Source organism: Alosa pseudoharengus, unplaced genomic scaffold, assembly GCF_046254945.1.
Source record: "Alosa pseudoharengus isolate Yale_2024_CS ecotype anadromous, Long Island Sound unplaced genomic scaffold, YU_APseudo_1.1 YU_APseudo_1.1_scf_18, whole genome shotgun sequence".
Lineage (NCBI taxonomy): Eukaryota > Metazoa > Chordata > Actinopteri > Clupeiformes > Clupeidae > Alosa > Alosa pseudoharengus.
This window is the reverse complement of record NW_027468650.1, coordinates 16,144,578-16,169,337: the sequence shown is the minus strand read 5'-3', so window position 1 is coordinate 16,169,337 and position 24,760 is coordinate 16,144,578. Positions and strand designations below refer to the sequence as shown.

Here is a 24,760-nt window from a genome sequence, read left to right as displayed (position 1 = left end):
TGTAAACAAATATGAGATGGATGCATGGGTCAATTAAAACGTTTTTGTATGTGTGTTCTTGTGTTGTGTCATAAGTGGGGTTTGACACTAATCTGTTACTCTCAAGTCCTGGGATGGGATGTTTTTCTTACAGACAGTTGTGTAACGGTGTGTCTGTTAAAGGTTCATCAGCAGATTTCAAATAGGACTAAGAGTTCTGTAGTGGTTCTCAAAGTGTGGGGCAGGCCCCACTAGTGGGGAATAGAGATGTGACAGGTGGGGCATGATGAACAGGAGCTTTTTATGCCTATCTTTAATAATGCCTTTCTTTTTTGACAAGGAAGATCATAGATTCAAAACAAAATAAACAAAAATGAAAAAATGTAAGAATAATATTTTAACATTACCATTTTGCCGGGATGATGGGCTCAGGCGGGGCTTGAAAATTCCCCACCTTCAGTGGGGAATGGCAGAAAAAGTTTGAGAACAACTGTGTTAGACCAACAGACTAAGGCCAACTGAGTTCTGTGAGACCAACACAGTTAAAACAGTAAAACACGAGTAACTAGACCAACTGACAGCATTCAATGCAGCCTGAGAAAAAAACCATAGAATATGAATGAAATTATATATATATAGCATATGGATGACATCCTGTTGGACATTCTATATGTAGCATATGAATGAAATCCTATATATATATATATAGCATACGTATGCTATATATATATAATCCTATATATATATATATATAATCCTATATATATATATATATATATATATAACATACATATGTATACACATGTATGAGTCCCCAAAGGACCATGATGCAATAACTTTTAGAGGTGGAAATGTATTTTTAGAGCTCCTTTTGCGTTCCCTCGCAATACTTTTGAGGGAACATAACACTTCTTGTGAGGGACTGCAAATGTATTGTGAGGGAGCTCAATGGAAGCTCAGAAATAAATTCCCACCTAATAAGAATAAATGGTAACACTTTACTTGAAGGTATCTACACAACAGTGACATGACACTGTCATGACACATGAACCCTAACTTGTCATGACAAAAACTGAATGACACTTAATGACAGAAGTGTTATGTCATAAACATTTATGAACTTCTAATGTTGACAATGTATGACACGTTCATGACAGTGTCATGTCACTCTTATGTAGATACCTTCAAGTAAAGTGTAACTGAATAAATTCCCATTATGTGTCTTAAAAATTATGGCTCTGTAAAAAATTGATGTCTGGTTAAAATGTGAAACTTTTCAACATGGACCTTATGTCTGAGTAATGATCTGATGCTCAAGAACATTCAAGGCATCTTTTATTCAGTGGTTGGGAAATCCTTTCTGCCTTTTATGTTATCACTTTGTTGTGTCAAGGAATATGGAGGAAGGCTCTGCCCATTTTAATGGTTCCTGTTATTAATATCTTCCCAGTTTTTATTAGGGACTTCACGTATTTCTATTTTACAGGTCAAGCCAGATCAAATTCAGCTTATTTGTGTTGTGTCTATTGAAGTGCATTCTTTTCCGTGACAACCTGTTCCAACTGGCAGCCAATTTGGTCTGAAATTGAGGTCAGGTTTGTTTGGAGGATGACCAAATATACCACAAAGGCACACAGTGTCCCTAAAATCTAAAGGGAATTGAATTAAACAATGTGCTTGCCAAAGGCGGTGTAATATTGCCCTAATTTCATTCCTTCCTGAGTTTGCTGTTGCATTGCTGTTTGTTGTCCCGTAGGTGGGGCTAGTGGTCAGGGCCTTCAGTAATGCTTCTGGTGGTGCATCTCCAGACAGAGGGTGGCTGTGGTGTGAGTGGATCTGTTACAGAAGAGAGCCAATGCCCTCAGAGAAGTAGCTAGCCTCTAGAGAGGAAGAATGTAGAACAGCACATGAGGAGCAGAGACTGAGATCACACACGTCACTCGCACACGCACACACACACACACACTCTTCATTGGGGAGAAACACTCGGGGGTTCGGATGGCACCAACAGGTTGAAAGAAAATCTGCATGAAGGCTGCATGAAATCTGTCTCACACTTGAAAGTGCAAAGAAACAATAAATCCACAAAAACACATTTGAATCTTTTAATCCTCTATACTCAATGGCCAACTGTCAGTGCACAGAAATATGCATGCAGGGGCATTGTTAATGACCACATCCCAAATTCAGTGTATGCATCCATAGGCACTGGTGGACCACTTCTTAAAGATATGCATCCAGGGACACTGCCAATGACCAGTGGTCAGATCAGGTGGATACATACAGGCACATGCATCAGTGGTCAGACACATACATTCAGACACATGCATCCTGTGTAAAGCATACAGCCAATACCATAGTGGCACACCTGAACTATTAGAAAGAGTTTTAGCAGGGAAAGCTTTAATTAATCTGCAGTTAAATAAGAGTCAGATTAGTTTTCTGTGTGCTTTCTGTGAATGTAAGATGTAAGAAGAGTTTAGCGCAGGCATTAGTCTTTTGGTTGTTTTTTTTATCGGTTTGTTGGTTATTCATTTGTTTGCGTGTGTCATCAGAACTCTGAGGGGCAGCACGTCCTCCACCCATTCAGTTGGGGAATCCATCATCCGCTCCCACAGTGCCACCTCCTGGCCAGTGGAGTCCATCCAGTCCACCAGTGCACCATAGCTCTTCCCTGCAACAGATGACAGGAAATATCCACATCAGGGCATATTCCACCCATCCCCACCCTCTCACTTCTTTATTTTTTTTCTCAGGGAAACTAGTTGTCTGATGGATATTCTGCCTTAATCATGCAGACACACTACTATTATAGTAAATATTATTAAAGTTATTAAAGAAGGACACAGTGCAAGAAAACACTGGCAATGCTAAAACGTATGCATTCATTAAGATAATACTTTTTATAGCAATATTCTTTACATCATGCCCTGTACATGGACATGTGCTTCTACAGGTTGACCAGAGGGGGCACACTCGCCCTCCTGCCATACCAGTGCCCAGTCCGAGCCTCACGCCTCCCAGAAAGTGATTAGCCAGCCGGTCCCGGTCCCAGACAGTGAGCTCGACACAGGCTTCTTTCAGGTCCTCTGGCTGGAAGCCGTCGTACACCATAGTGTGGTTGAACACGGGGCTGTCCGTCCGCTTCATGACCCGTGTCTTCTGACGGCTCTTCCTGCTTGTGTCTGGCAGTATAAAACTACACAAGGAAGAGGAGGAGGAGAGGGACGATGAAGAGAGAGAGGAAGAGGGGATGGAAGAAAAGACAAGAGATGTGGGAGGCTCTTTTTTTCAGAGGAAAGATCCCTGCCAACAATCCCAGCCCACGCCCATTCAACGTGGCACTCATGTTCCCATCAATGGCAAGTCAGTCAGTCAGAAAATAAACATTCTACTCATCAGGTTTAGGTGTCGTCTCATTTCTGTGACTGGAATGCAGGGGATGACATTCTAGAAATTTGAATACAATCGTGTTCCACTTGAATACAGAACACAGCATACAGTATCTCACCACTTCACGTAGGGGTCAATAGTCGCTCCTCGGACAAGTGGGAGATTCTTGCAGTCTTTCACCCAGATGTGAACTTCACCGGAGTTCGAGGGCGTCTTGGCTGAAAGACAGAAAGGGAGTCATGGAAGCTGTCTGACCTACCGCACTGCATACAATACGTTCACAGCTGTGCTCCATTATCCCTGAGACAGAGGCTGTGGTACCGAGGGACCACTCGGTACTTTCATTAAGGCGGTTGGGCCACAGACAAGAGCCATGATACAGCTGGTAGAGGCAGGCGGTCCTTATGACAGCTGATACTAGGGTTGGGGTCGGCCCTAACCTGCCACAGGTGGCAATGAATGATGCTTTGTGATATTAGGCCTTTCTGTGTGGTGTCAGTCTTATAGTGTAGTAGGACATCTGATAATTGGTGTGTGTATAAGACCCTTATAAGTAGGACATCTGATAAATGGTGTGTGTATAAGACCCTTATAGTAGGACATCTGATAATTGGTGTGTGTATAAGACCCTTATAGTAGGACATCTGATAATTGGTGTGTATATAAGTATCTTACAGTAGGACATCTGATAATTGGTGTGTGTGTAAGTATCTTACAGTAGGACATCTGGGGCAGGTAGCGAATGGCCAGTCTCATCTCCCCTCTGTACTCTGTGGGATGGGTGCTGGATGTCGTCTACACAAAAAACATTTCACTTTTACTTTTTTTGAAAAGTGACACTCTTTAAAATAGAAGGAATAGCATGTCCATATGAGTTATTTCCTCATGTTTTTAAAAATGTCCCTTGGCAGTTTAGGTACTCTAAAATTAAAATAGAATCAGAATTACTGCCCAAACACCTAAACCAAAAGATCCAAACTGTCATAAATGCATTAACATAATGTAACAACATTAGGATAATGGGACAAAATAGTACACATGTAACAAAGTAAATTTCACTATTAGTCAACATTAGTGACATTGTTATTGAACATTCACCGCATCCATGAAGTTAAAGCAGGAAGAGCTCTTTGTGTTGATCTCACCCTGGCTTTGAGGGACATGTAGTTCATCTGGGTGTTGTTAAAGTCCCACACAGACAGGTCCATCTCCACCTCACCTAAGAAGCTGTTCTTCCCAAATGTGTCATGGTGCCACACCGACAGGTTGAGAACCTGGCTCTTCAGGTAATCTATTCGGACCCGATACTGCAGGGGAGAGACAGGTAAGGAGTTATTTCATCTCTTCATCATATCTTGTTTGTGTGTTGGGGGGGGGGGGGGGGGGTGTTGAGGAGTTTGACTCCTCTCACTTAATTTCTCACCCGAAGAATCTCATTGAACATGGGGTTAACCGTCCGTTTCTTCACAGACGTCTTTCGTTTGCCCAGGCCAGCTTTGTCAGGTATGAGATAACTCTTCACGTATCTGAGCAGGGGATTGCGAAGAACTTGTTATTTTTTTGCACTCAATTTACCTGTTTATTACTGTGGTATAATAGCAAGAAAAGTAACAATTACGGATCGGAGCGGTTCCTCTTGGAATCGACGACGGCCAGGTTCTTGCACTGCACCACGAAGATGTGGAACTCCTTGAGCTTCTGCACGTAGTTGAGTGTGAACTGGATGGTACCCTGGACTTCAACTCCACCATAGTCACCGCTGTTCACGCTTATAACACTCCCGCTTACCTGCCAGGGAAAAGCACTCTGGTAACGTATGGAAAGACCACAGTCAAGTAGGGCAATTCCACACAAAATTGTCACGTCCATAACGCCAACACAATGCCATGGTATTGGTATGATGTGAATGACGATTACTTGAAATTTGAGCGTTCACTCTTCTTGGTTGTAGAACTTACGTGAAAAGCTTTTCACACAATCATTCGCATCATACAAATACCATGGCATTTAGTTGGCGTTATGGACGTAACAGTTTTGCATGGAATTGCCAGTAGCTTCATTTAAAAAAAATTCTGTTTCAATATTTCTGTTAATATTTAAGGCCTAGTGTCAGGGTTGAACTCGAAGCTGACAGAGGGGATTACTCCAGTCAGAGTATCAGGGGTGCGCTGGGGTATGAGGGGGGTATCAGAGGTATTAGTGGTGAGTTGGGGTATGAGGGGGGTATCAGAGGTATTAGTGGTGAGCTGGGGTATGAGGGGGGTATCAGAGGTATTAGTGGTGAGCTGGGGTATGAGGGGGGTATCAGAGGTATTAGTGGTGTGCGGGGGTGTGGCAGTTACAGTGAGGGGGGGGGGGGGGGGGTGAGTGTGTGGGATTAGTGCTGTATTGCAGCATGAGTGTTAATTTTGAGCAGTGAGGTGTGTGTGTGTATGAGTGCTGAACTCGGAGCAGAGAGGGGTGTGTGAGAGTAGTGTTAGTAGTAGAGTGTGACAGCGTGACTGAAAGTGGGAGCGGTGCGGGTGCTCATGCAGACATACGGACGAGACAGACGCCATGCCAGAGGAACCGCTGAGGTTAGTGAAGGACACGCCCACTCTGTGAGGCCGCCGCCCACTTAAACTGCTCTCCACTGAATTACTGTCATCTGAAGCCTGGACAAGAAATCACACACACATATGCTACAGCCCACACACACTTTTACAATACACACATGTACATAAACACACACACACACACACACACACACACACACACACACACACACACACACACACACACACACAAACACACACTCCTGTGGCACAGACACTCACCCACACACGCACACACACACACACTCCTGTGGCACAGACACTCAAACACACTCATACACACACACACACACACACACACACACACACACACACACACACACACACACACACTCCTGTGGCACAGAGGCCTCACTGTGCATCAGAGCAGCTGGGGATCAGGTGAACGTACATCCTCCTGCAGGAACGATGGCACTGACTTGCTCATCTTCCTCAGGTGCTCCGGCTCTGAGAAGGAGGAGGTCAGGGTGGAGGCGGACGGGGAGGCTGAGGAAGAGGAGGAGGAGGAGGAGATGGGAATGAAGAAGGAGGAGGACGAGTTGGAGGAGGAGGAAGAGGAGGGAATGGAGGATGAAGAGGAGGATGGGGAGGAAGAGGAGGAAATGAAGGGGGAAGCGGAGGAGGAGAGGGAGGAAGAAGAGGAGGGGCAAGGAGATGATGAAGTGGAGGAGGAAGAGGAAGAGATGGAGGAAACAATGAACTAGGCTTATGATTATGGTGGTCATGCCTGTGGAATGGTATTTGGTTTGGTGTGTGTGTGTGTGTGTGTGTGTGTGTGTGTGTGTGTGTGTGTGTGAGAGAGAGAAAGACACAGAGAGAGAGAGAGCTCTGAAGGCTCCTCACTCTCAGCTGCTTGTGTACTCATCATAAAGTGCTAATGGGACATGTGTGCATTGTGCATGTGTGCAGGGACTGAGGCCTGGTGCTAATGGGAAAGAGGTGTGTGTGTGTGTGTGTGTGTGTGTGTGTGTTTGTGTGTGTGTTTGTGTGTGTGTGTGTGTGTGTGTGTGTGTGTGTGTGCGTGTGTAGAAAGGAGTGTGTGTGTGTTTACCATCGCCACTGCTGTGCATGAAGATGCTGGCCTTCTCACTTTCCCTCTCTGGCCCTGCGGGGGGAAACACATAGGATTCACACGACACTCAAACCACACAGGTGTGCCGGATACCTGAGTGCTTTATTATTGGCCACACAATAACACTCACACAAATGCTTGACAAAGCCAGGAGATACCATCAAAGCAGGCTCCGGAAGGCGGAGATAATACTTCAGTAGTGGTGTGTGTGTGTGTGTGTGTGTATGTGTTTGTGTGTCTGTGTCTGTTGTGACGGCTCACTGGAATTTATGTGGCTGACCACTCAGCCCATCTATGCAAACATTTCGATACAATCTTTTCAAACCCTGTCAACTGCCTGGATATTCTATTACATGTATGTACATAGAGGATTTTCTATACCTCTGAAATATACTAACTATGTCCATAGGGAATTTTCTTCACTTCTCAAATGACTGGATATGATATTACTGAAGCTTCAAGTGATTGTGCATACGAAGATATGTGCTTATCCATGTCTATTACCTTATTTGTCCTAAATGCAGATTAGCATCGTGATATTCCTATGAATATGTTAATCATGTGAGTATGCTACAGATATAATGACTGTTTCTTTTAATGACTGTCTAACCTCATGTCCTCCTGACTGGCTATCTGTCTGTATGGTGCTGAGCCGGCTTCCGTCTCACCTGTTGCCGCGGTGATGTCCTCCAGGCTCTTGGTGAAGGTAGGTCGGATCGCTGCCCTCCTAAGGGCCTTTTGAACTGGGCCATCAAGCTCCTCCTCACCTGTGAGACGAGGTTAGGAAACATCAACAAACAAACAAATAAACAAACAAATAAATAACAGACATAAGCCAGTGACCACAAGAACTCCCAGGGAGCAGACGAGGACAAGGCATAAAGGGTAAAAGAGGCATATGACACCACTGAATAGAGGAACTTTAATCTGGATTTATTCTTCCCGTGTGACTTCAATAAGAACACGAGAAGCTTGTTGTCTGTTTTCAATGAAAATTCAGGGAATGGGGAGGCATGAGTGTTAGTCACCTATTTTGCACCAGTTACACAAAAACAAGCGGTGGTGCTTTTATACCGTATACATTACATACACATAAAAAAGTACACAACTCAAACCTGTTTTTTTGTGTTTGCATGCGTGCGTGTGTGTGTGTGTGTGTGTATTTTAACAGTTACAAACAATGCCTATTGTGGTGATAAACAATGTTGGGGTATTTTGAATAAAGTATAGCTTTATTCTTTGTATATCTCATTAAATGTATTATTTGGGAAGTGACCTAAAGTGTAAAATGTCCTACAGTGTAAAATCCTACAGTGTAAAGTGTCTTACAATGTAAAGTGTCCTACAGTTACAGTGTGGAGTGACCTACAATGTAAAGTGTCATACAGTTACAGTGTGAAGTGACCTACAATGTAAAGTGTCCTACAGTGTAAAGTGACCTAGAAAGAGGAAACTCTTACACTTGGAGTTTTTCCGTGAGGACGTCCAGCTCTCTGAGGCGCTGCTCCTTGGTGACTCCTGGTTGAACTCCTCATTGGGTGGCACACTGTACGTGGGGCGTGGCCCCAGACTGCCCCTCCTCCCGCCCAGGTCCTCTGTCCCGACAGGTGTGCTGGACCGGACCGGACAGCCGCTGTGGCTCCACTCACAGCCCGGTTGGTCGGAGAAGGATGTGCACAGCTCCTCCTGCGGCTCTGGGGCCGGTGCTGCCGGGCACGTGCCCGTTCTCTCGGGGATGCCCAAGTAGTGCTGGTAGTCCCGCGGGATGAAGGAGCGTGCCAGCGGCTGCCACTCGGTGTCCTCGTATGTCCGTGATGGCCGCCTCTCATTTGATGGTCGCCTCTCATTCAGCTTCTCTCTGCTCCTCCCCACCTCAGACGCCTTCTTAGCGAAGCTCAGGCCAAACTCTGGCATCTTCTTGGGCTTTGCAGAGCTGAGGTCTTGACTCCTCTTAGAAGGCTTGGGTGAGGTCTGCTCCTCGTCCTCCCTGACAGCCAGGGAGTACATGCTGGTAGCCCTGCGCATACTGCCGGCTCTCTCATTCAGGTTTCCTGTGCTGGTTCTGCGTGGCGGCTGGCCCGATCGGTTCTTCAGGCCCAGTGCGCTGTTGAGGGAGACCTGCTCCGAGTTCCGGCGAGACGGATGTTGAGGTGCTGTCTTTCGATTCTGCTCCGGTTCCACACTGGTGGTTCTGTGGCTGGCCTTGCCTGATCTGCTGTCTACTGAGGCCCTTAGGTTGCTGGTGCCGCCTTCATCCCTGCTTTTGTGTCGGCTCTTCAGTGAGGGGGAGGAGGGATGCTCCTCTCGATTGGCTGAAGATGCTTTGCTGTGCCAGCTCTCCTCCCTGGGCCTCCCATGGGACTTATCTGACATCTCGTCTGACCCTCGGTAGGAGGAAGTTGGGTTGGAGTTGGGCTTCCACTGCTGTGGGGAAGCCGCCCGTGGAGCTCCACTCATTTCGTGAGGCTTTGCTGGGGGACTTTTGGATCCTTGGAGTCTGTCCTTGGACGTTGGGGACTTTGGTCTAGTTTGCACTGAGGGAGATCCTGACCAGAAGTTTTTGAGACTCTTGAAGTTGGTGTCTGCCAGGGCGGGTTTCTCAGCCTTGTCTTTCATAGTGAAACCGGAAAAGCTGTGCTCTCCTGAGGCATCATCAAAATCATCGTTAGAACTGAGGCCCATAGACCTGAGATCAAAAGCAGACTTGGTGAACCTTTTATTCAGAGAGGAGGAGCCTGAGGGCAGGTTCGACTTGCTCTCTGCGTCTCTTGATCGGCCACTGTAGAGTTTGGGTCCACCTACTTCACTCTCCCAGAAAGACTTGAGCTGCCTTAACCTCTCTCTCCGGTTCTCTAAATGCTGGGTGTTTTGCTTGGCCGGCAACACTGGACTTGAGGGAAGAACCGGGGTGCTTGTTCTCGACAGAGATCTCGATCCAGGTGGCGTCTCCTCCTCACGTTCTTCAGCTGAGGGAGTAGGAGGCTCATTGGCAATACAGGAGTTCTTAATGGCATCTCCACTTACAGGGGTATGGGAGTTTTTCATGCCGTCTTCACTCATAGGGGAACGGGGGTAGTTCATGGCATCTTCACTTGTGGGGGCATGCGAGTACTTCATGGTGTCCCCACTTGCAGGGGCATGGGAGTACTTTTTGGCGTCTTCACTTAAAGGGATACGGGAGTACTTCATGGCCTCTTCACTCACCCTCCTTGCAAATCGGCTGGTATGGAGAGAAAATGGGGGTGTCTTCACCTCTGAGGAGGTAACATCTTTCTGAATGTGACTTCTTCCCTCAAATGTATCACTCTTCTGAGTAGAAGATGCACTTTCTGGAACCTTCTCATCATCAACCTTTACATTCATATACTTTTGTTCAATTGGTGTGACTTCAACTCCTCGCTCATTTATTTCCACAATCTGCTTCCTCTGTGGTTTCTCCTCATTGCGGGGATTTAAGGAGGTGCTCATGGACCTAATTTCAAAATTCTGGACAGACTTCAGTGGTTCTTCAACTTGATCTCTGCCAGTCTGTCCAAGGTCCATCTGTTGACTAGGCATCGTTTTCTTGTCCGTGTTTAAATGTGTTCTGCTGATCAGGATCTTCGGGCCGCTGGTGCCCCTCTCCCAGAAAGACTTCAAGTTGGCGATTTTCGGTCTCTCATCCTGGCTGTCCTGACGGGTGTTACCTCCAGCTTCTGCCTTGGGTCCCCTTGGGACAGGAACCTCCTCTAGTCTGGGAGGACCCTGCTTCTGTGCCTCAGGCCTGTACTGCTGGGCTTTGAAGGCTGTTTCTGTCTTGAGCACTGAGTGGACTGGAGAATGGGCCTGGATTGTTGCCTCTTTGTTGGGCATAGAACTGACTGGACGTTGCGGCTGGTAAGTTGTTTCTGTTTTAACTGCAGACTGGACGGGATGTTTGGATTGGTATGTTGTTCTGTTTGTTTCTATGGTTATTTCTCTTTGAAGTGGGGATTGGATGGAGCGTTGGGAGTGGTAGGTGGTCTCAGTTTGGAATGGTGATTGGCTGGAGCGTTGGGATTGGTGGGTGGTCTCTGTTTGGAGTGGTGACTGAATTGAGCGTTTTGATTGGTAGCTGGTCTCTTTTTGGAGTGGTGATTGGATGGAAGATTTTGATTGGTAGGTGGTCTCTGTGTGGAGTGGAGATTGGGTGGAATATTGTGGTTGGTAGCTTGTCTCTGGTTGGATTGGTGACTGAATGGAGCGCTTTGATTGGTAGCTAGTCTCTTTTTGGAGTGCTGATTGGATTGATGATTTGGATTGGTAGGTGGTCTCTGTTTGGAGTGGTGACTGGATTGAGCGTTTGGATTGGTAGCTAGTCTCTGTTTGAAGTGGGGATTGGATTGAGTGTTTGGATTGGTATGTGGTTTCTGTTTGGAGTGGTGATTGGGTGAAACGTTGAGGCTGGTAGCTAGTCTCTGTCTGGGGTGGGGATTGGCCGGAGTGTTGTGGTTGGTAGGTGGTCTCTGGTGTGAACACAGCGTTTGCAGATGGTTGGAGCTGGTAGGAGCCATCCCTGCTGATGCCTGGCTGAAAGGGGCGGACTGTGATGGCGGGGCTCTCTCTCCGGGCGTCCCGCTGCTCTGAAGCCTCATCAGAGAGGTCCGCACTCTGCTCACCCACCCAGCAGATATCATCTGGGAACAGCTTCTTCTTCTCCTTGGGCTTCTCCTGCCGGGGGATGATGGTGTAAACGTTTGCCGCTGGCTTGATCACCGTTGCTTTGGCCTCCTCCTCCGAGTCTGTGATGTCGTCCTTGGTGTCCACCAGGTCCTGAATGGAGTCTGTGTCCTGCCTGTTGCTGCTGTCGGTGCTCCTGTTAAACCACTCCAGCACCTTGGCAATGGAGTCCCCCTCCTCCTCTGTGAGCTTAGAGGTCTTTGAGGCCGGGGTAACAGGGGATTTGGATCTATCAGTGTCAGCTGGCTTCTCCACCACATCTAGTGTAGACAGAAGGAGAGTCCTCTTTGATTCCTGCATTGTACCTACAAAACAAAATAAATAAATTATTTACAAAACAGATTTAAGTATACAAGTAGTCATGGACTCTCCTACTGGAGATGACAAAACTGCAAAAGTGTAAATCTGTATTTGACGCTTTTGCGGGTTATAAATAGTACAAAAAACAGCATGCTGAAACAGTGATCATCTTAAACTTAAACCATATACCCTGTCTGACTGCTAACAGGCAAGTTGTGATGTGAAATTAATATTTGTATTCAGTCTCATTAGGCCCTACAGAAACGTTCCTACCTTCTGTAGTCTTGAGTGAGTCTGTGTTGGTATCCTTTGCTCGGAGGTCTTGGTTGTCTTTTATCAGCTGTGGCCTCTCAGCGCTGGACTCTCTCCACTTGTGCTGTGTGATCTGGGGGGCAGCTTTTTCTCGAGGCAGCTGGTCTGGGTTGGGCGGCCATACAGTCCTGGACCCGCTGGAGGCGGGGGAGGTGGAGAGAGGCTGTGCTTTGCCCAGAGATGGCTTCCAGTCCTCTGGGCGCGTGAACACCGAGAGGCCCAAGCCTCGGGAAACATCAGTTTTGGGCCAGCTCATCTGAGGCGGGGTCTCTCTCATATGATCTTCAACTGACCTTGAAGTGGCTTCCTCCTGCTGAGCTGCATTTGACCTTGAGGTGGCCTCTCTCAGGTGACCATCATGTGACCTTGAGGTGGTCTCTCTCTGCTGCACTTCCTCTGCCCTTGAGATGTGCTGCTGGGTCATCACCTCTGATGTCCGCCGTTCCTCTGGACTGTCTTCAGCTGACACTGGTACAAAGTGCCGTTTCCCCTCATCTCTCCTCTCAACCCGCATCACTTCCTCTCTCTCCTCCTCCCTCCTCTGCGCCTCCCCAGGTTCCCTCTCCTGTACCACCTCCACCCCCGAAGGCTCCCTCTGGTGGGAGTCGACAGAGCTGCAGCTGGAGGCCGGCTTCAGGATGCCGCGGGTCGTAGAGGTCATAGAGGTCGTGGGGCTCGTGACCCCTGACCTGGTGCTGTCTGTGCCTGAGCTCGTTGTTCTGGGCAGCTTAGTTCTCTTCCTCGGCACTGGGGCCGGCCGCTTTGCTGGTACCTCAGGTTCCTCAACTTTCACCTCCCTGAGCAGCTCTCTCTGAGAAGAGGGAATCTCTACAGGGAGACAACACAGCCGTTTAGTAACAAAGGCCATGAGTGTATCGCGCGCAAACACACACACACACACACACACACACACACACACACACACACACACACACACACACACACACACAGAAGCCACAGAGTGTGTGTTGTAAGTTTCAAAGACTACCCCTCACCTCTCTCCTGTGTTTTGCTGGAACCCTGGGTCCCATTGGACAGCTGAGGGTGAAGCTTCTCTGTATCAAACTCCACTTGTACATTATTAAATGGGTTATGCCTCAGCTACAAACGGACAGAAAACAGAGACTATGCATGAGCACAGTTTAAACAAAACATGATGTAATACTCTGTAAAGCAGTATTACATCTATCTATCAAAACCACAATATAGTGTCACTACATATGGGAGGTAATCTATGAGGCATACTGTAAAAGGTGTTTTAAGTGCTCTGAGTGATCTGGGAGTAAATATTTGTGTTTCAATGTCCGGTCACTGCACCTTGGGGGAGCGCATTGCCAGCCTCAGGGATTCCTGTCGAGCCTCTGACGGCAGACTCTCACTTTTCCTGTTGAAGACACATCTCAGTAGATAAGATACATGCAGGCAAAACTTTGTGCATTTGGGTTGAGATTATACTGATTTCCATATAATCAAGATTCTTATTTTCTAAACTATTCGAGAAGCTGAATACATTCTCATTTGTAATCAATGTGAGCAGCTTAAGTCTGATTAAAGTAAAATGTCAGATATCTAAGAACAATATGTAAATCATATAATCAAGTATTTTGACAGGAGTTCTGACAAAGATGACATTCCCACGTCCACACATAACCATGTTGACAAAGCAGGTAGTACAATACCTCAACACAGTTTGACTGACTTGTCATTCTTCTGACACCACTTTCTATGGTCACCTTGGCAGCATATTAACAGTTAACACACCTGAATAGATTTAAATTGAATAAAAATATTTTTTATGGACTCCTATGGAGATTGAATGGAGAAGGTCAAACAGAGCCGTGTTTCATTAGATAAGCCGCAGTAGCCGGAGTTCTGGGGACAGTGAGTGTGTTTATTTCTGGGGCTGGCCAGCCCTCTTGTGGCCACGCTCAGAGAGGATGTGACACACACACACACACACACACAGAGACGCCTGTGAAACGCCTTTGTTGACTTAGTCATAGTCATAAGACTTCCACACCTTAAAGGCACACAACACACACACACACACACACGCACACACACACACACACACTCAGAGATAATAAGGCCAAACAGTCCAGGAGCATAACCAGCATATGGCAAACATGCAAAAGCATTACCCTTGCACGCTGAAGATTCTTCCACACACGCCCATTCACCTGAGATGGAAGCCCACACAAGCATGTGTTTGTGTTTGGGGTGGGGAATACTCTTCATGTTCTGTGTATAATATGCTCATATGTTTAATGAAGACCATATTACGACTTACGACTATATTAAAAACTAAAGTAGATTCGTATCAAAAGTAAAACTGTACTAGACGGTCCTTTACTAAGGAACTTCTCTTTTGTGAAGTTAGGCTGGCACTGAGTCTAAGAACTTCATTACTTCAACCCACGACATCTTTATCAAGTATACTGCTCAAAAAAATTAAGGGAACACAGTTTTCCACAATTGTTAAAACACATTTTTTGAAACCTTCCACCCTTTTTTCCATTCTCAAACTACATTCACAGAATGTCTGACAGTTCTTGCAAAATAAAACACTCGCCTCAAAAGTTTTACTTTTGCTCAGAGCCAAACAGTGTCAGAGTACCGATTCAGTGTATGATTGAAGTGTTCCCTTAATTTTTTTAGCAGTATATATGACAATAAACTTGATAAAGACTTAATGTATAATAACTTGATATGTCTTGAGTATCCATCTGTGTGCTCAGATTTAAATATCTGATATATTTCCATACTATCTGTTGTGAGGGCAGATGTACTCGTAGAGGTTTTGGTTGGGGGGGGGGGGTTAGATTTAGGTGTGATTGGATGCAGGTGTTACCCACAGGTGAAACATGGTAGGTATGGGTGGGAGGCAGGTGGGGATGGAGTCAGGTAAGTCTCACCTGTCCCTCTGCTCCTGGGCTTCGATATGCTGCTGCGAGTAAGGTTTCAATGTGGCCATGGCACCATCAATCCCACTGCCACGCCTGGGTCTCTCCAGACTCCTGGTGAAATCTGTGTGAAGAACACACACAGTTCGGAACACACACATTTAAGAGAACATACACACTTCAGCACACACACCACAGAACACACACTTCACATACTTCAAAGAACACAGACACATCTCAGAGAACACAAACTTCAAAGAGGCATTATGAGCTGTGAATCTGTGTGAGAAAGAGACATACTTTAGAGAAGCTGCTGGTCTATGCAAGCACTGTTCTTACATCATGGAGAAAATATAATGAAATTATACAGTGTCAAAGCGTTAATCTTTTTGAATGATAGAGAATATCATTACTGTAAGTCATAGAGTTTTTTTAAATGATTCTCTCTTCTCTTTCTCTCACACCCTTGTTTATCATGGAGGTTAGTAACACGACTACTCTTTAAAGAGAAACTAAGCAGTTTTGGCAATTTCTTTGCTGTTTTCTCACTTTTTGCTCGCAGGTTTCTCTGCAGAGCTCCCCCTACAGCTTCAGAGTATATGTTTTACAACGCTCTTCAATCTGTCAGTCTGCCGTTTCCTCTTTCCCTGTTCCTCTGACAACGGTTTACTCGCTTTCTGCTTCTTACCGCTGGCTCTGCCATGACGAATATCTGAGAAACTCCATCGCTGCCTTGTTCTAGCCAGTGCCTGGTGTATATGTGTGTAGCGCAGTAAAGCAATTTGTTACATCGCCTGGCTGCGAGACTTCCTGTCTCTGAGGCCGTCGGCCCACCGGCCCAAAGTTGCAAGGGTGTTTTTTCCGCTCACAGGCGCTAGGGGGAAGCGAGACAGCCACCATTCAACCCCAAAAAAGTCATATAACCATATCAATGACTCCGAAGCTGTAGTTAAGGTAAATTAAGCTAAAACTGCATAGTTCCCCTTTAAGTAAATGCACATTTGCCCTTGATTCTGCTAGGCTGTACTTTGATTCTGATGGACCCTGGTTAGGTTCTGATGGGCCCTGCTTTGGTTTTGATGGGCCCTGTTTTGGTTCTAGACTGTGCTTTGGCTCTGCTAGGCTGTGGTTTGGTTCTGCTATGTTTTGCTTTGGTTCTGATAGGCTGTACTTTGGTTCCGATGGGCCCTGGTACAGCGGCTAAGGCCAGATTTTTACCAGAATCATTCAGTTTTTGCAGAAAGCATGTCACAGTCATATAGTAATCAAAAATGTAAATGGACCCCAACACATAGCGCCCCCTGGTGGCCGCTATCTTGACTTCAATTATGGGCACCAAAATATGCCACTGCTTTGGTTCTGCTACGCTTCTGATGTTCACCTTGTTTCTTCTGCCTCATGGAGGCCCAGATGATCTCGGACCCATGGATGCGGTCCTGGTGCCGCTGGGACTTCACCTCGTAGAACCACTCACCCGTCATGTACTTGAGCTTGTTCTCCTCGATCAGCAGAGACTGGAGCTGCCTGCAGCACAACAACAAAGGAACTCTGGGACACCGACATCACTTAGGACCCACATGACAAATGCACTTAGACTGAATCAGGTGGATCATGTGAGTGTGTGAGTATGTGTGTGTGTGTGTGTGTGTGTGTGTATCTGTGTGTGAATATGTGTGTAAGAGAGTGTGAGAATCAGTGTCTGTGAACCTGAGTGGGTGTTCCTTTCATACAGACTCCTGTTTACCAAAATTAAAAAGCCATAAAAAAAAATCAACTGTGACAAAGGGGGATTTCAGGACAAATACCATACATTCCATCCAACACAAACTAACTTAGCCAATTAGCAATTTAATATGAAAGAGCCTGACAAAGATGTCTCTCTGTCTGAGCTGTGAGGGGACCTTTTCTCCATCACTGCCGCAAGCCGAGAATATTTACCGCTCATAAACACCCAGGCCTTTGGGTTTAACACCTTCTCTAAAGACTGTGTTTGATCATACGGCTCTGTGCCCATGTCCTTGTGTGAAGAAACCCATCTGAAGCCAGTCTCCTCCCTTTGCTCTGCATGCCCATGAAAGCTGATCGGTTATGCTTCTGTGAGGGCGGATTATGTGGTATCCACTGAAACACAATGCCCAGTACAAACAAAGCCCAGTGCAACATTGACACGCCACAACCTGAGAAACAGTTGTTTGAGCAGAGTGTTACACAGACACCTTCACTACAAATAAGGCCTTTTTAATTATCCAATGAAAAACAAGACATTTGTCAATAACACACTGGCCTTCGTATCACCATCTAAAAACATAGATCAATAGACGGATGCTTAGACTTTATCTATCGCAAGGGAAATCTAGGAATTTAGGAACAGATTTCTATAAAATGGCCCACGTAGATGACACATAGGACTCCCTTCTCTGGCATGAGTTGAGTTGGTGTGATTTGTGTGATGTTGGAGGAGTTGTGTCTGTGTGATGTATGTGATGTGATGTCAGAGGAGTTGATTCTGATGTGATGTATGTGATGTCAGAGCAGTTGATTCTGTGCGATGTACAGTATGTGATGTGATGTCAGAGGCCACCCGAGGCCCTGAACAAACAGCAGCTCCTGCGAAGCCGGAGCGCTCGCTCACCCAGAAGCTGGGCTCACATAATGAGGGTCATGAGTCTGGCCGTGCCCACCATTACCCACTCTGGTGCGGGGGAAAGAACCCCGGTCATGAGAGGGGCGTGCCGTGGCGGCCATTATTCCAGCACAGCGAACCTAATCCCCTTATAGACGAGCCAGCTGTGCAGCCAGGCCTGCTGGGACATCAGCCGCACATATACACACACACACACACACACACACACATACACACACACACACAAGATGTGTTACCCAACAACTCATAGCAGAGAGTGTGTACTAAGCCAAGAGTTAAGAAGAGGATATACTGAATTTATTCACAAGAAATTAGGGGCGCGACACAGTACAATATGATTTACATGATGAATCCAGGAGCAAAACCAAATCGCTTCACAGAATGAAAAACCAAATCGCTTCACAGAATCGCTAATGGAATAAAGAGGCTGCGGTCTTGAATGAACTGGGCCAGCCCTGACTCTTCTTCCCCTTGCTATCTGAATGTGGCCAATCACCAAAACTGGTATTTCCCATGATGACCTGTTAAGAAGCACTTAGCACTTAATCTAATAGCAGGTCACACTAGAGCGATCGCTGGCCAGTCGGAGATGTCCGATGTGCCCTTTATCAGATTAGAGCAGGACAAACGCTGCAGTTACAGGCTGCTGTTTACACTCGCTCTCTCTCTCTCTCTCACACACACACACACACACACACACACACACACAGACTCAAGACTGAACAATAATAACACGGCAGTCAGATCTCATGAAAGAGCAGGAACACCAAGTATGACGCAGTAAATGAAACACTACACACACTAAACTCTCCTGATTCAACAAAGTGAAGAGTCACTACAGAGAAGATTTCTGAAGAATTTCAACAAGTGAGTCATAGGGGGAAAAGAGAAACATCTTGGCCATGAGCCATCAGCACAAACTCAGACAGACGTCTGGAATAAAAGCTAACCCTCTCAATAAGGCATGCAGGCATGGTTCACCATAAGAGACTGCTATATTAGCATGCATGCAGTCAGCTCTAACCCTTCCTTAATATCTGGTTTATGTGTGAACAGAGAGGAGGTGCAAGCAAATAGCCCGGAGCAGAAGATGAGCAGACGTCAAAACACATAACACAGTGCAGACAGGTGTAAAGGCAGGTGTGAGTGCAGGTGAGGGCAGGTGTGAGGCCAGGTGTACTTGATGCGCTCTTCCTCAGCTTTCTTCAGCTCTGCGTCCCTCTTCAGGACCGTCATGATGACCCCCTGCTCCTCCTCCGTCAGGTGACTCAAGTCGATCATGGTGGCAGCTCCTGCGTCCTTAAGGCGTCCTCAAGGTCCCCACAATCCCCCAAAAAAGTCCTGCGTCTCTGATAAGTCCTGCGTCCCCAAAACCGCTTTGTCCCCACAAACATGTGTGACCACGGCCCCGCTGGTCCAAAGGCTCCTCAGAGTCACAGCTGTGGAAACACATTTGTTGTTAGTTTATAAACAAAGCACTTTATTTCAGGTACAATAAAACTGCCTGCCCAGAACTTCACAATGTTCAGAGACACTTCCTGCTCTTTTTAGGGCCATTAGGACTAACCTGACTACTGATCAGACATATTGATGTGACACATTTCAAATAAAAGTGTTCAATCGATGTATCATCACATGTTAATGTCACATTAGAACCCCCCCCCCCCTTGTGACATTAAGCAAGACAAACTTCAATGTCATTAGCAAACAGGTGCCTGTTGTGTTGTTTACCTGCACAGAGTGTGGTGGTCCTCTCCTCATTCTGGCTGGCTCTTTCTGCTGGTGTAAAGGCAGGTGAACGCCACAGAAACACCTGGAGCACCTTGGCGCAAAGACGCAGAGAAACAGACACTCAGAGAGACTCAGAGACTCCAAGACTAGACTAGACCAGCGCAGTGTTAAAGAAATGGGAGGGAGCCACCCAAGTGCTCCTGCAGGATACTCCTCAGCAAACTGCTGAAACTGTGTGTACTCAGGGCAGTTCCGAGACAGCAGAGCAGCGTAGTGCTGCTGTTGTGAGCCGGGGCCAGAGATGTGGACAGGGGCAGGAATAAGTCCTGTGTGAATCGAGAATCTAATAAGATGAAAGCAAGCTAGTCAGTGGGTCAGCGAATCACGTTAATGCCGGCCTCCAGAGCAGACCAGATAGACTCCAGAGGAGTGTGCAGTGATTAGGGAGAGCATGTGACCGTGCAGGCGGCAGACGAGAGGATGGAGCTGCATCACAGGGCTGCACTTACTAAAAAAAACACACACACCACCATACACTCTCAAACGGCTGCTTTGCCCATGCTGCACATGCTCACTCAAAAATACTTTCAAATGCAACGGACTTTGCTTCATATCAGAAAGTCTGATACCCTTTCTGAGCCTTTCACCTTTAATACACCCATTAACATGCAGTTGTAATCTGTATAGGTTATCTATTAATCATAATTTCTCCCAATTGAAATAGTAGTTTGACAGAACTGAACCAATATATATTGAAATTTATGAACATCATTATATTTACAGTGGAGCCAGTGTTTTCACAACTAGGTTTGTAGTAGTCACTAGGAACAACCACATTGACTTAATGAGCTGTGTTTGTTTATGATGATAAAGCAGACTCCCTAGTACCGATTGGCCCTGACACATACTCTAGCACATAGCCAAGCCCTCCTTATATGGACAGAGCAGAAGACTTCACAAGATTCAGCTAACCACAACATCAAGCAAGTCAGAGGTTGTGTGACGTTTGCACCCCAACATTATTGACTGTAGAGTGGAAGGCTCCTCTGCAAGAGCTCTGTTTCTCTCACTGTAATTAGTTTAACCTTGTAATGGGTTTCCCACCCACAATAACATTTCTCTATGCCCCCCTCTGCCTTTCACTACTAACACAAAACCTTTGGAACATTAAGTCTTTTTTTGAACAGGTGAGCAGGGAGTTCAGCTAAAGCTATTGATCTAGTTTGTCTTTATACAGTAAGATAGTCCTCTTCTGCTGTTTTTTGCTTGTATCTATGCCTATGACTCCTTAACAGTGATTTTGTTATTATTGGTCGATTAGATTAGACTCAAATTGAGTTAAGCCACTGCACGAAAAGAAGGTATCATTGTCAATAAATCTATGAACCACATCATGGACTCAAAAAACGCTCAAATCCAAGAGATACACCAAATGTGGTAAATCGGTGAAATCAAGAAGAATGGCCAGTCACAAGAACCATTCAGAGTTTATAGGCGTTAGCCAGTCTTTACATAACCAGTCAGTAATTACATTTTTGTAATGAGGTAATTGCGTTTGTTCCGCGGAGTCTACTTTTGGCCCTAAAAACAGTTTTGTTAACAGTACCTATTGAGCTGTGGACTTTTCAGTTGTAGACTTTGGAGGAGGGGTAGCAATCTTGACATTTAATTCTGAATTAAATAAAGGCAGAGCATTTACATCTGCTGACTGTAACCAAACCATACCGAGGACATCCGACATACAGCTTTTATCCAACAAATAAAAACACATTTACACACATAGGTCTAGTTGTTAAAAAAAAAAAAGTTATTAACACACACTACACACAAATTAAACAGCGACATACCACTGGAGTAGGATTAGTGTAATCCGAGCAGGATGAAGCATCCTCTCGTAGCCTAGCCTGACATGATCCTTCCTTAACACGTCCTACAGGCTGGCTAAACTGGACGTTACACTTACCAAGAGTATGCATGCGTGGGGATTCTCCAGTCTTGAAATCCTTTAGTTAAATCAAACGATGTTTAACTCCGGTTTAATGCGCATTTAGGAACTACAAGCACATTAGTGGCAGTTTCAACACAGGTGCCTAAATTTGCTGCGACCTACTGATGCACTAGCTACAGCTCCACCTCAGAAGCGCATTCCTTCTCACCGAGGAAAATCCATCCCCTTAAGGACCAACTTAAACCTTTTGGTGGTTTATGTTTAACATGATGTGAACCAGGAGTGACACCATGAGATGGCAGGCTGTAATTCTGAAATGAAGGGCGTCTGCTAAAGGTATGACAGGTTGTCTGTGAAGTTGCACGTCTGCATGAAATGTCAAAATAGGTTCAATGGGCCCCGGGGCGACACATTTCTAGAAGAAACAGAATGCCTCCTGCGCTTTCACATTAAGGCTCTATTTGTACATAACTGACGCCACAGAAATAGTAACAAATTTGATTCGAAATAGCCTTAATAACGGACAATGTTCCTACATTGGCACCCCCCCTCCACCTCCCATTCAAAATCAATTGTATGCACCATATTGCTGTAGCATAGTAATATTATACACAATTTGAAAGCTTGGACTCTTGGGAATCCAAAAATTACATATTTTTATGTACAATCTGTAGTGCTTTACATTGTCAAATTAATCATATGTCTTTATTAAATATAATCAAAAATGCCCTCTTCCCCCTCCTCCGCTTTTGGTGCTACCCTGACCTCTGGCTGCAGTGTAGCTGCAGCACAATAAGTAGATGCAACATATTGGGTACTGAAATATTCACAAGAATCCATAGAGATTGAATCTTTATGTTGTTTTATCCAATATTAGTTGTGCAGATGTATCGTATACACAACCATTGAACCAACAAAGTAAATGCAAAAATATAGACTTTTGTGTAATTATTCCATATTGTGTGGTCATTATATGTCAGAATACCTGACAATCCAAATAATCTACAAGAAACCTCAGAGTGTTACCTTTCATTTAAGACCAAGATTATGCTTCTACACCAAGAGGTTGCTAGACAGTAAGGCTTTTATTGGCAGTATGCCTTTTAGGGAGTTTCCATAGGGCATTTTACAAAACGCATGAGCATACCTTGGTAAATAATGCTCTAAAGTACTCATTTTTCATTCTATATTGATCTACTTTTGCACAAAGCTTCACAAGACCTGGTGCTAGGGCTCAGTTGTGTTTCTAAGTCCACTCAAGTGACCTAGAGGGCTGAATTGTGGTCAGTTCAGAGATGCTTGCAATCTGGCAGGAAGAAAAAACTATATTCTAGCCTCTGTAGCCCTGTGTCACACAGTTCTGATGGTCTCTACTGAAACTACTGTGTCTTAGCTTTCCAAAGAAGTCAAGCATTTGATGGTAGGCCAAACTGGGCGAGAAGAGTGGCCTCTAGAGTAGGAAGAGTGCGATTTCGGGGGAAAAGCCTAGAGATGGCCCATACTTATTTCAGCCGTGGCCTACTGGTTAGTGCTTCAGACTTGTAACCGGAGGGTTGCCGGTTCGAACCCCGACCAGTAGGCATGACTGAAGTGCCCTTGAGCAAGGCACCTAACCCCTCACTGCTCCCCGAGCGCTGCTGTTGTTGCAGGCAGCTCACTGCGCCAGTATTAGTGTGTGTTTCACTAATTCACGGATTGGGATAAATGCAGAGACCAAATTTCCCTCACGGGATCAAAAGAGTATATATACTTATACTTACTTACATTGTTTTGAGGTACACGTTTTCATCTAGCATATTATTTAAGACATACATATGAAACACAGAATAATGATAAAAGAAACAACGTTTTCAATGAATTACATAAATATAGTGTGACTGAAGTTAGGCCTATGTAGTTGTGAATGCCATGGAACTATATATTGCTTACATTGTAAGAATTTAGAAAAAAAATCAAAGAAAACGTTTTATATCTACCACATTCACAATTAAGATGTTACAGTAATTATAGACCAATCAGTGTTTCTTGAATTAAAACAGTATTGACATTAGCATATTCAATATGAGGAGAAAATCCAACATCAATCATCCCTTCACAACTATATTATATATATATATATAAGAACTAAACAAAAACATAACCATGTTGATTCTTGAAAATGCTACATAGTGAGTATGAAAGACTGTGAAACTATTTACAAATTCAACAGAGTAAATAAAGGAACACACCAGATCCTTCAACATGTGTAAGGTCCGTGTTACATGTGTAAGGTCCGTGTTACATGTGTAAGGTTTGTGTTACATGTGTAAGGTCCGTGTTACATGTGTAAGGTCCGTGTTACATGTGTAAGGTCCGTGTTACATGTGTAAGGTTTGTGTACGTTGGTGTTGAATGTGACTGACTTTATACGTACACCAGCCCTGCCAGCACCAATAGTTGATCTGGAATTTTGTTTGCTATGAATAAGTTACTCAGTAAGTTACCTATACTGTTTAACTGTTGAAGTTCCTCCGTGTTTGCGATAACTTAAGTGCCTTATAAAGTAATCATGGAGTCCATGTTTCTTTCTACATGTCTGTTAAAAGTCTCCAGACAAATATTTGCTCAGCTTTTACCAAGCACCCAGGACAACACAGCTTGATGTCTGTAGTGTAGGTATTGCCTGAGAGATGAAATTATGTTTGCTCGAGACAGAAATGCAGACAGAACAGTCTTGTGGAAGCTGCACTTTATTTGAAAAAGAAGAAAAAGAAGTCCACCACTTTATGCATATATCTTTTAAATAGATAAAACAAAACATATTTATCTGTGAACACAACACAGAAAATATTCAGTCAAATTGTAAGCCAGGTAGAGTCAGTTCTGATTGGATTGCTTTCAAACCATTCGTTGCCTCCTAGTGAAATGAACAGTCCATTTTATTTACACACTCACACACACAGAGACACACACACATACACACACACACCCACACAGAGCACCGATCAACAGTGCTTGTCATTACTCCGTAGCAGCTGTCCGCCTTGTCATCTTCTGTTTAGTTTCTTCTTTTTTTTTACAACAAATTTACAGCGTAAACAGACTCTCTTCTGCCAGCAGCTGCCGACGGAGAAATGGCGCCCCCTGTGGCGGGCTGCCGTCGGGGCGGGGGAGTTGGGCTGAGAAGACACCGGCGACGGCGTCCAG

At 45.3% G+C, this 24,760-nt stretch overlaps 1 protein-coding gene across 3 annotated transcripts; it reads right to left on the bottom strand.

Moving 5' to 3' along the window:
- Positions 1-2,070: 2,070 nt before the first annotated feature.
- sytl2b (synaptotagmin-like 2b) lies at positions 2,071-21,764 on the bottom strand. 3 transcript variants are annotated; one of them, XM_076290349.1, is made up of 20 exons: positions 21,590-21,764; positions 19,627-19,717; positions 19,076-19,334; positions 16,633-16,775; positions 15,264-15,375; positions 13,666-13,732; positions 13,344-13,449; positions 12,310-13,176; positions 8,499-12,041; positions 7,707-7,805; positions 7,018-7,071; positions 6,358-6,452; positions 5,913-6,026; positions 4,991-5,160; positions 4,796-4,898; positions 4,518-4,679; positions 4,089-4,167; positions 3,491-3,590; positions 2,973-3,178; positions 2,071-2,653 (listed from the first exon to the last, which is right to left on the bottom strand). In XM_076290349.1, the coding sequence occupies exons 3-20, from the start codon at positions 19,174-19,176 to the stop codon at positions 2,511-2,513; spliced, it is 6,264 nt and encodes a 2,087-aa protein (XP_076146464.1). In that variant the 5' UTR covers positions 19,177-19,334; positions 19,627-19,717; positions 21,590-21,764; the 3' UTR covers positions 2,071-2,510. The 3 variants fall into 3 exon arrangements, with proteins under 3 accessions (XP_076146464.1, XP_076146465.1, XP_076146466.1); XM_076290350.1 differs by lacking the exon at positions 21,590-21,764 and having other exon boundaries at positions 19,627-19,857; XM_076290351.1 differs by lacking the exons at positions 2,071-2,653; positions 2,973-3,178; positions 3,491-3,590; ... (2 more) ...; positions 4,796-4,898; positions 4,991-5,160 and having other exon boundaries at positions 5,946-6,026; positions 6,322-6,452.
- Positions 21,765-24,760: the final 2,996 nt, after the last annotated feature.

Coding starts and splice junctions, on each gene's coding strand:
- sytl2b (XM_076290349.1), bottom strand. CDS start 19,176: ATGATCGACTTGAGTCACCTGACGGAGGAGGAGCAGGGGGTCATCATG. Junction 15,376..16,632: donor CATGAGGCAGAAGAAACAAG/GTGAACATCAGA, acceptor TTCTTCACACAG/ATTTCACCAGGAGTCTGGAG. Junction 4,680..4,795: donor TGTTCAATGAGATTCTTCGG/GTGAGAAATTAA, acceptor TCTCCCCTGCAG/TATCGGGTCCGAATAGATTA.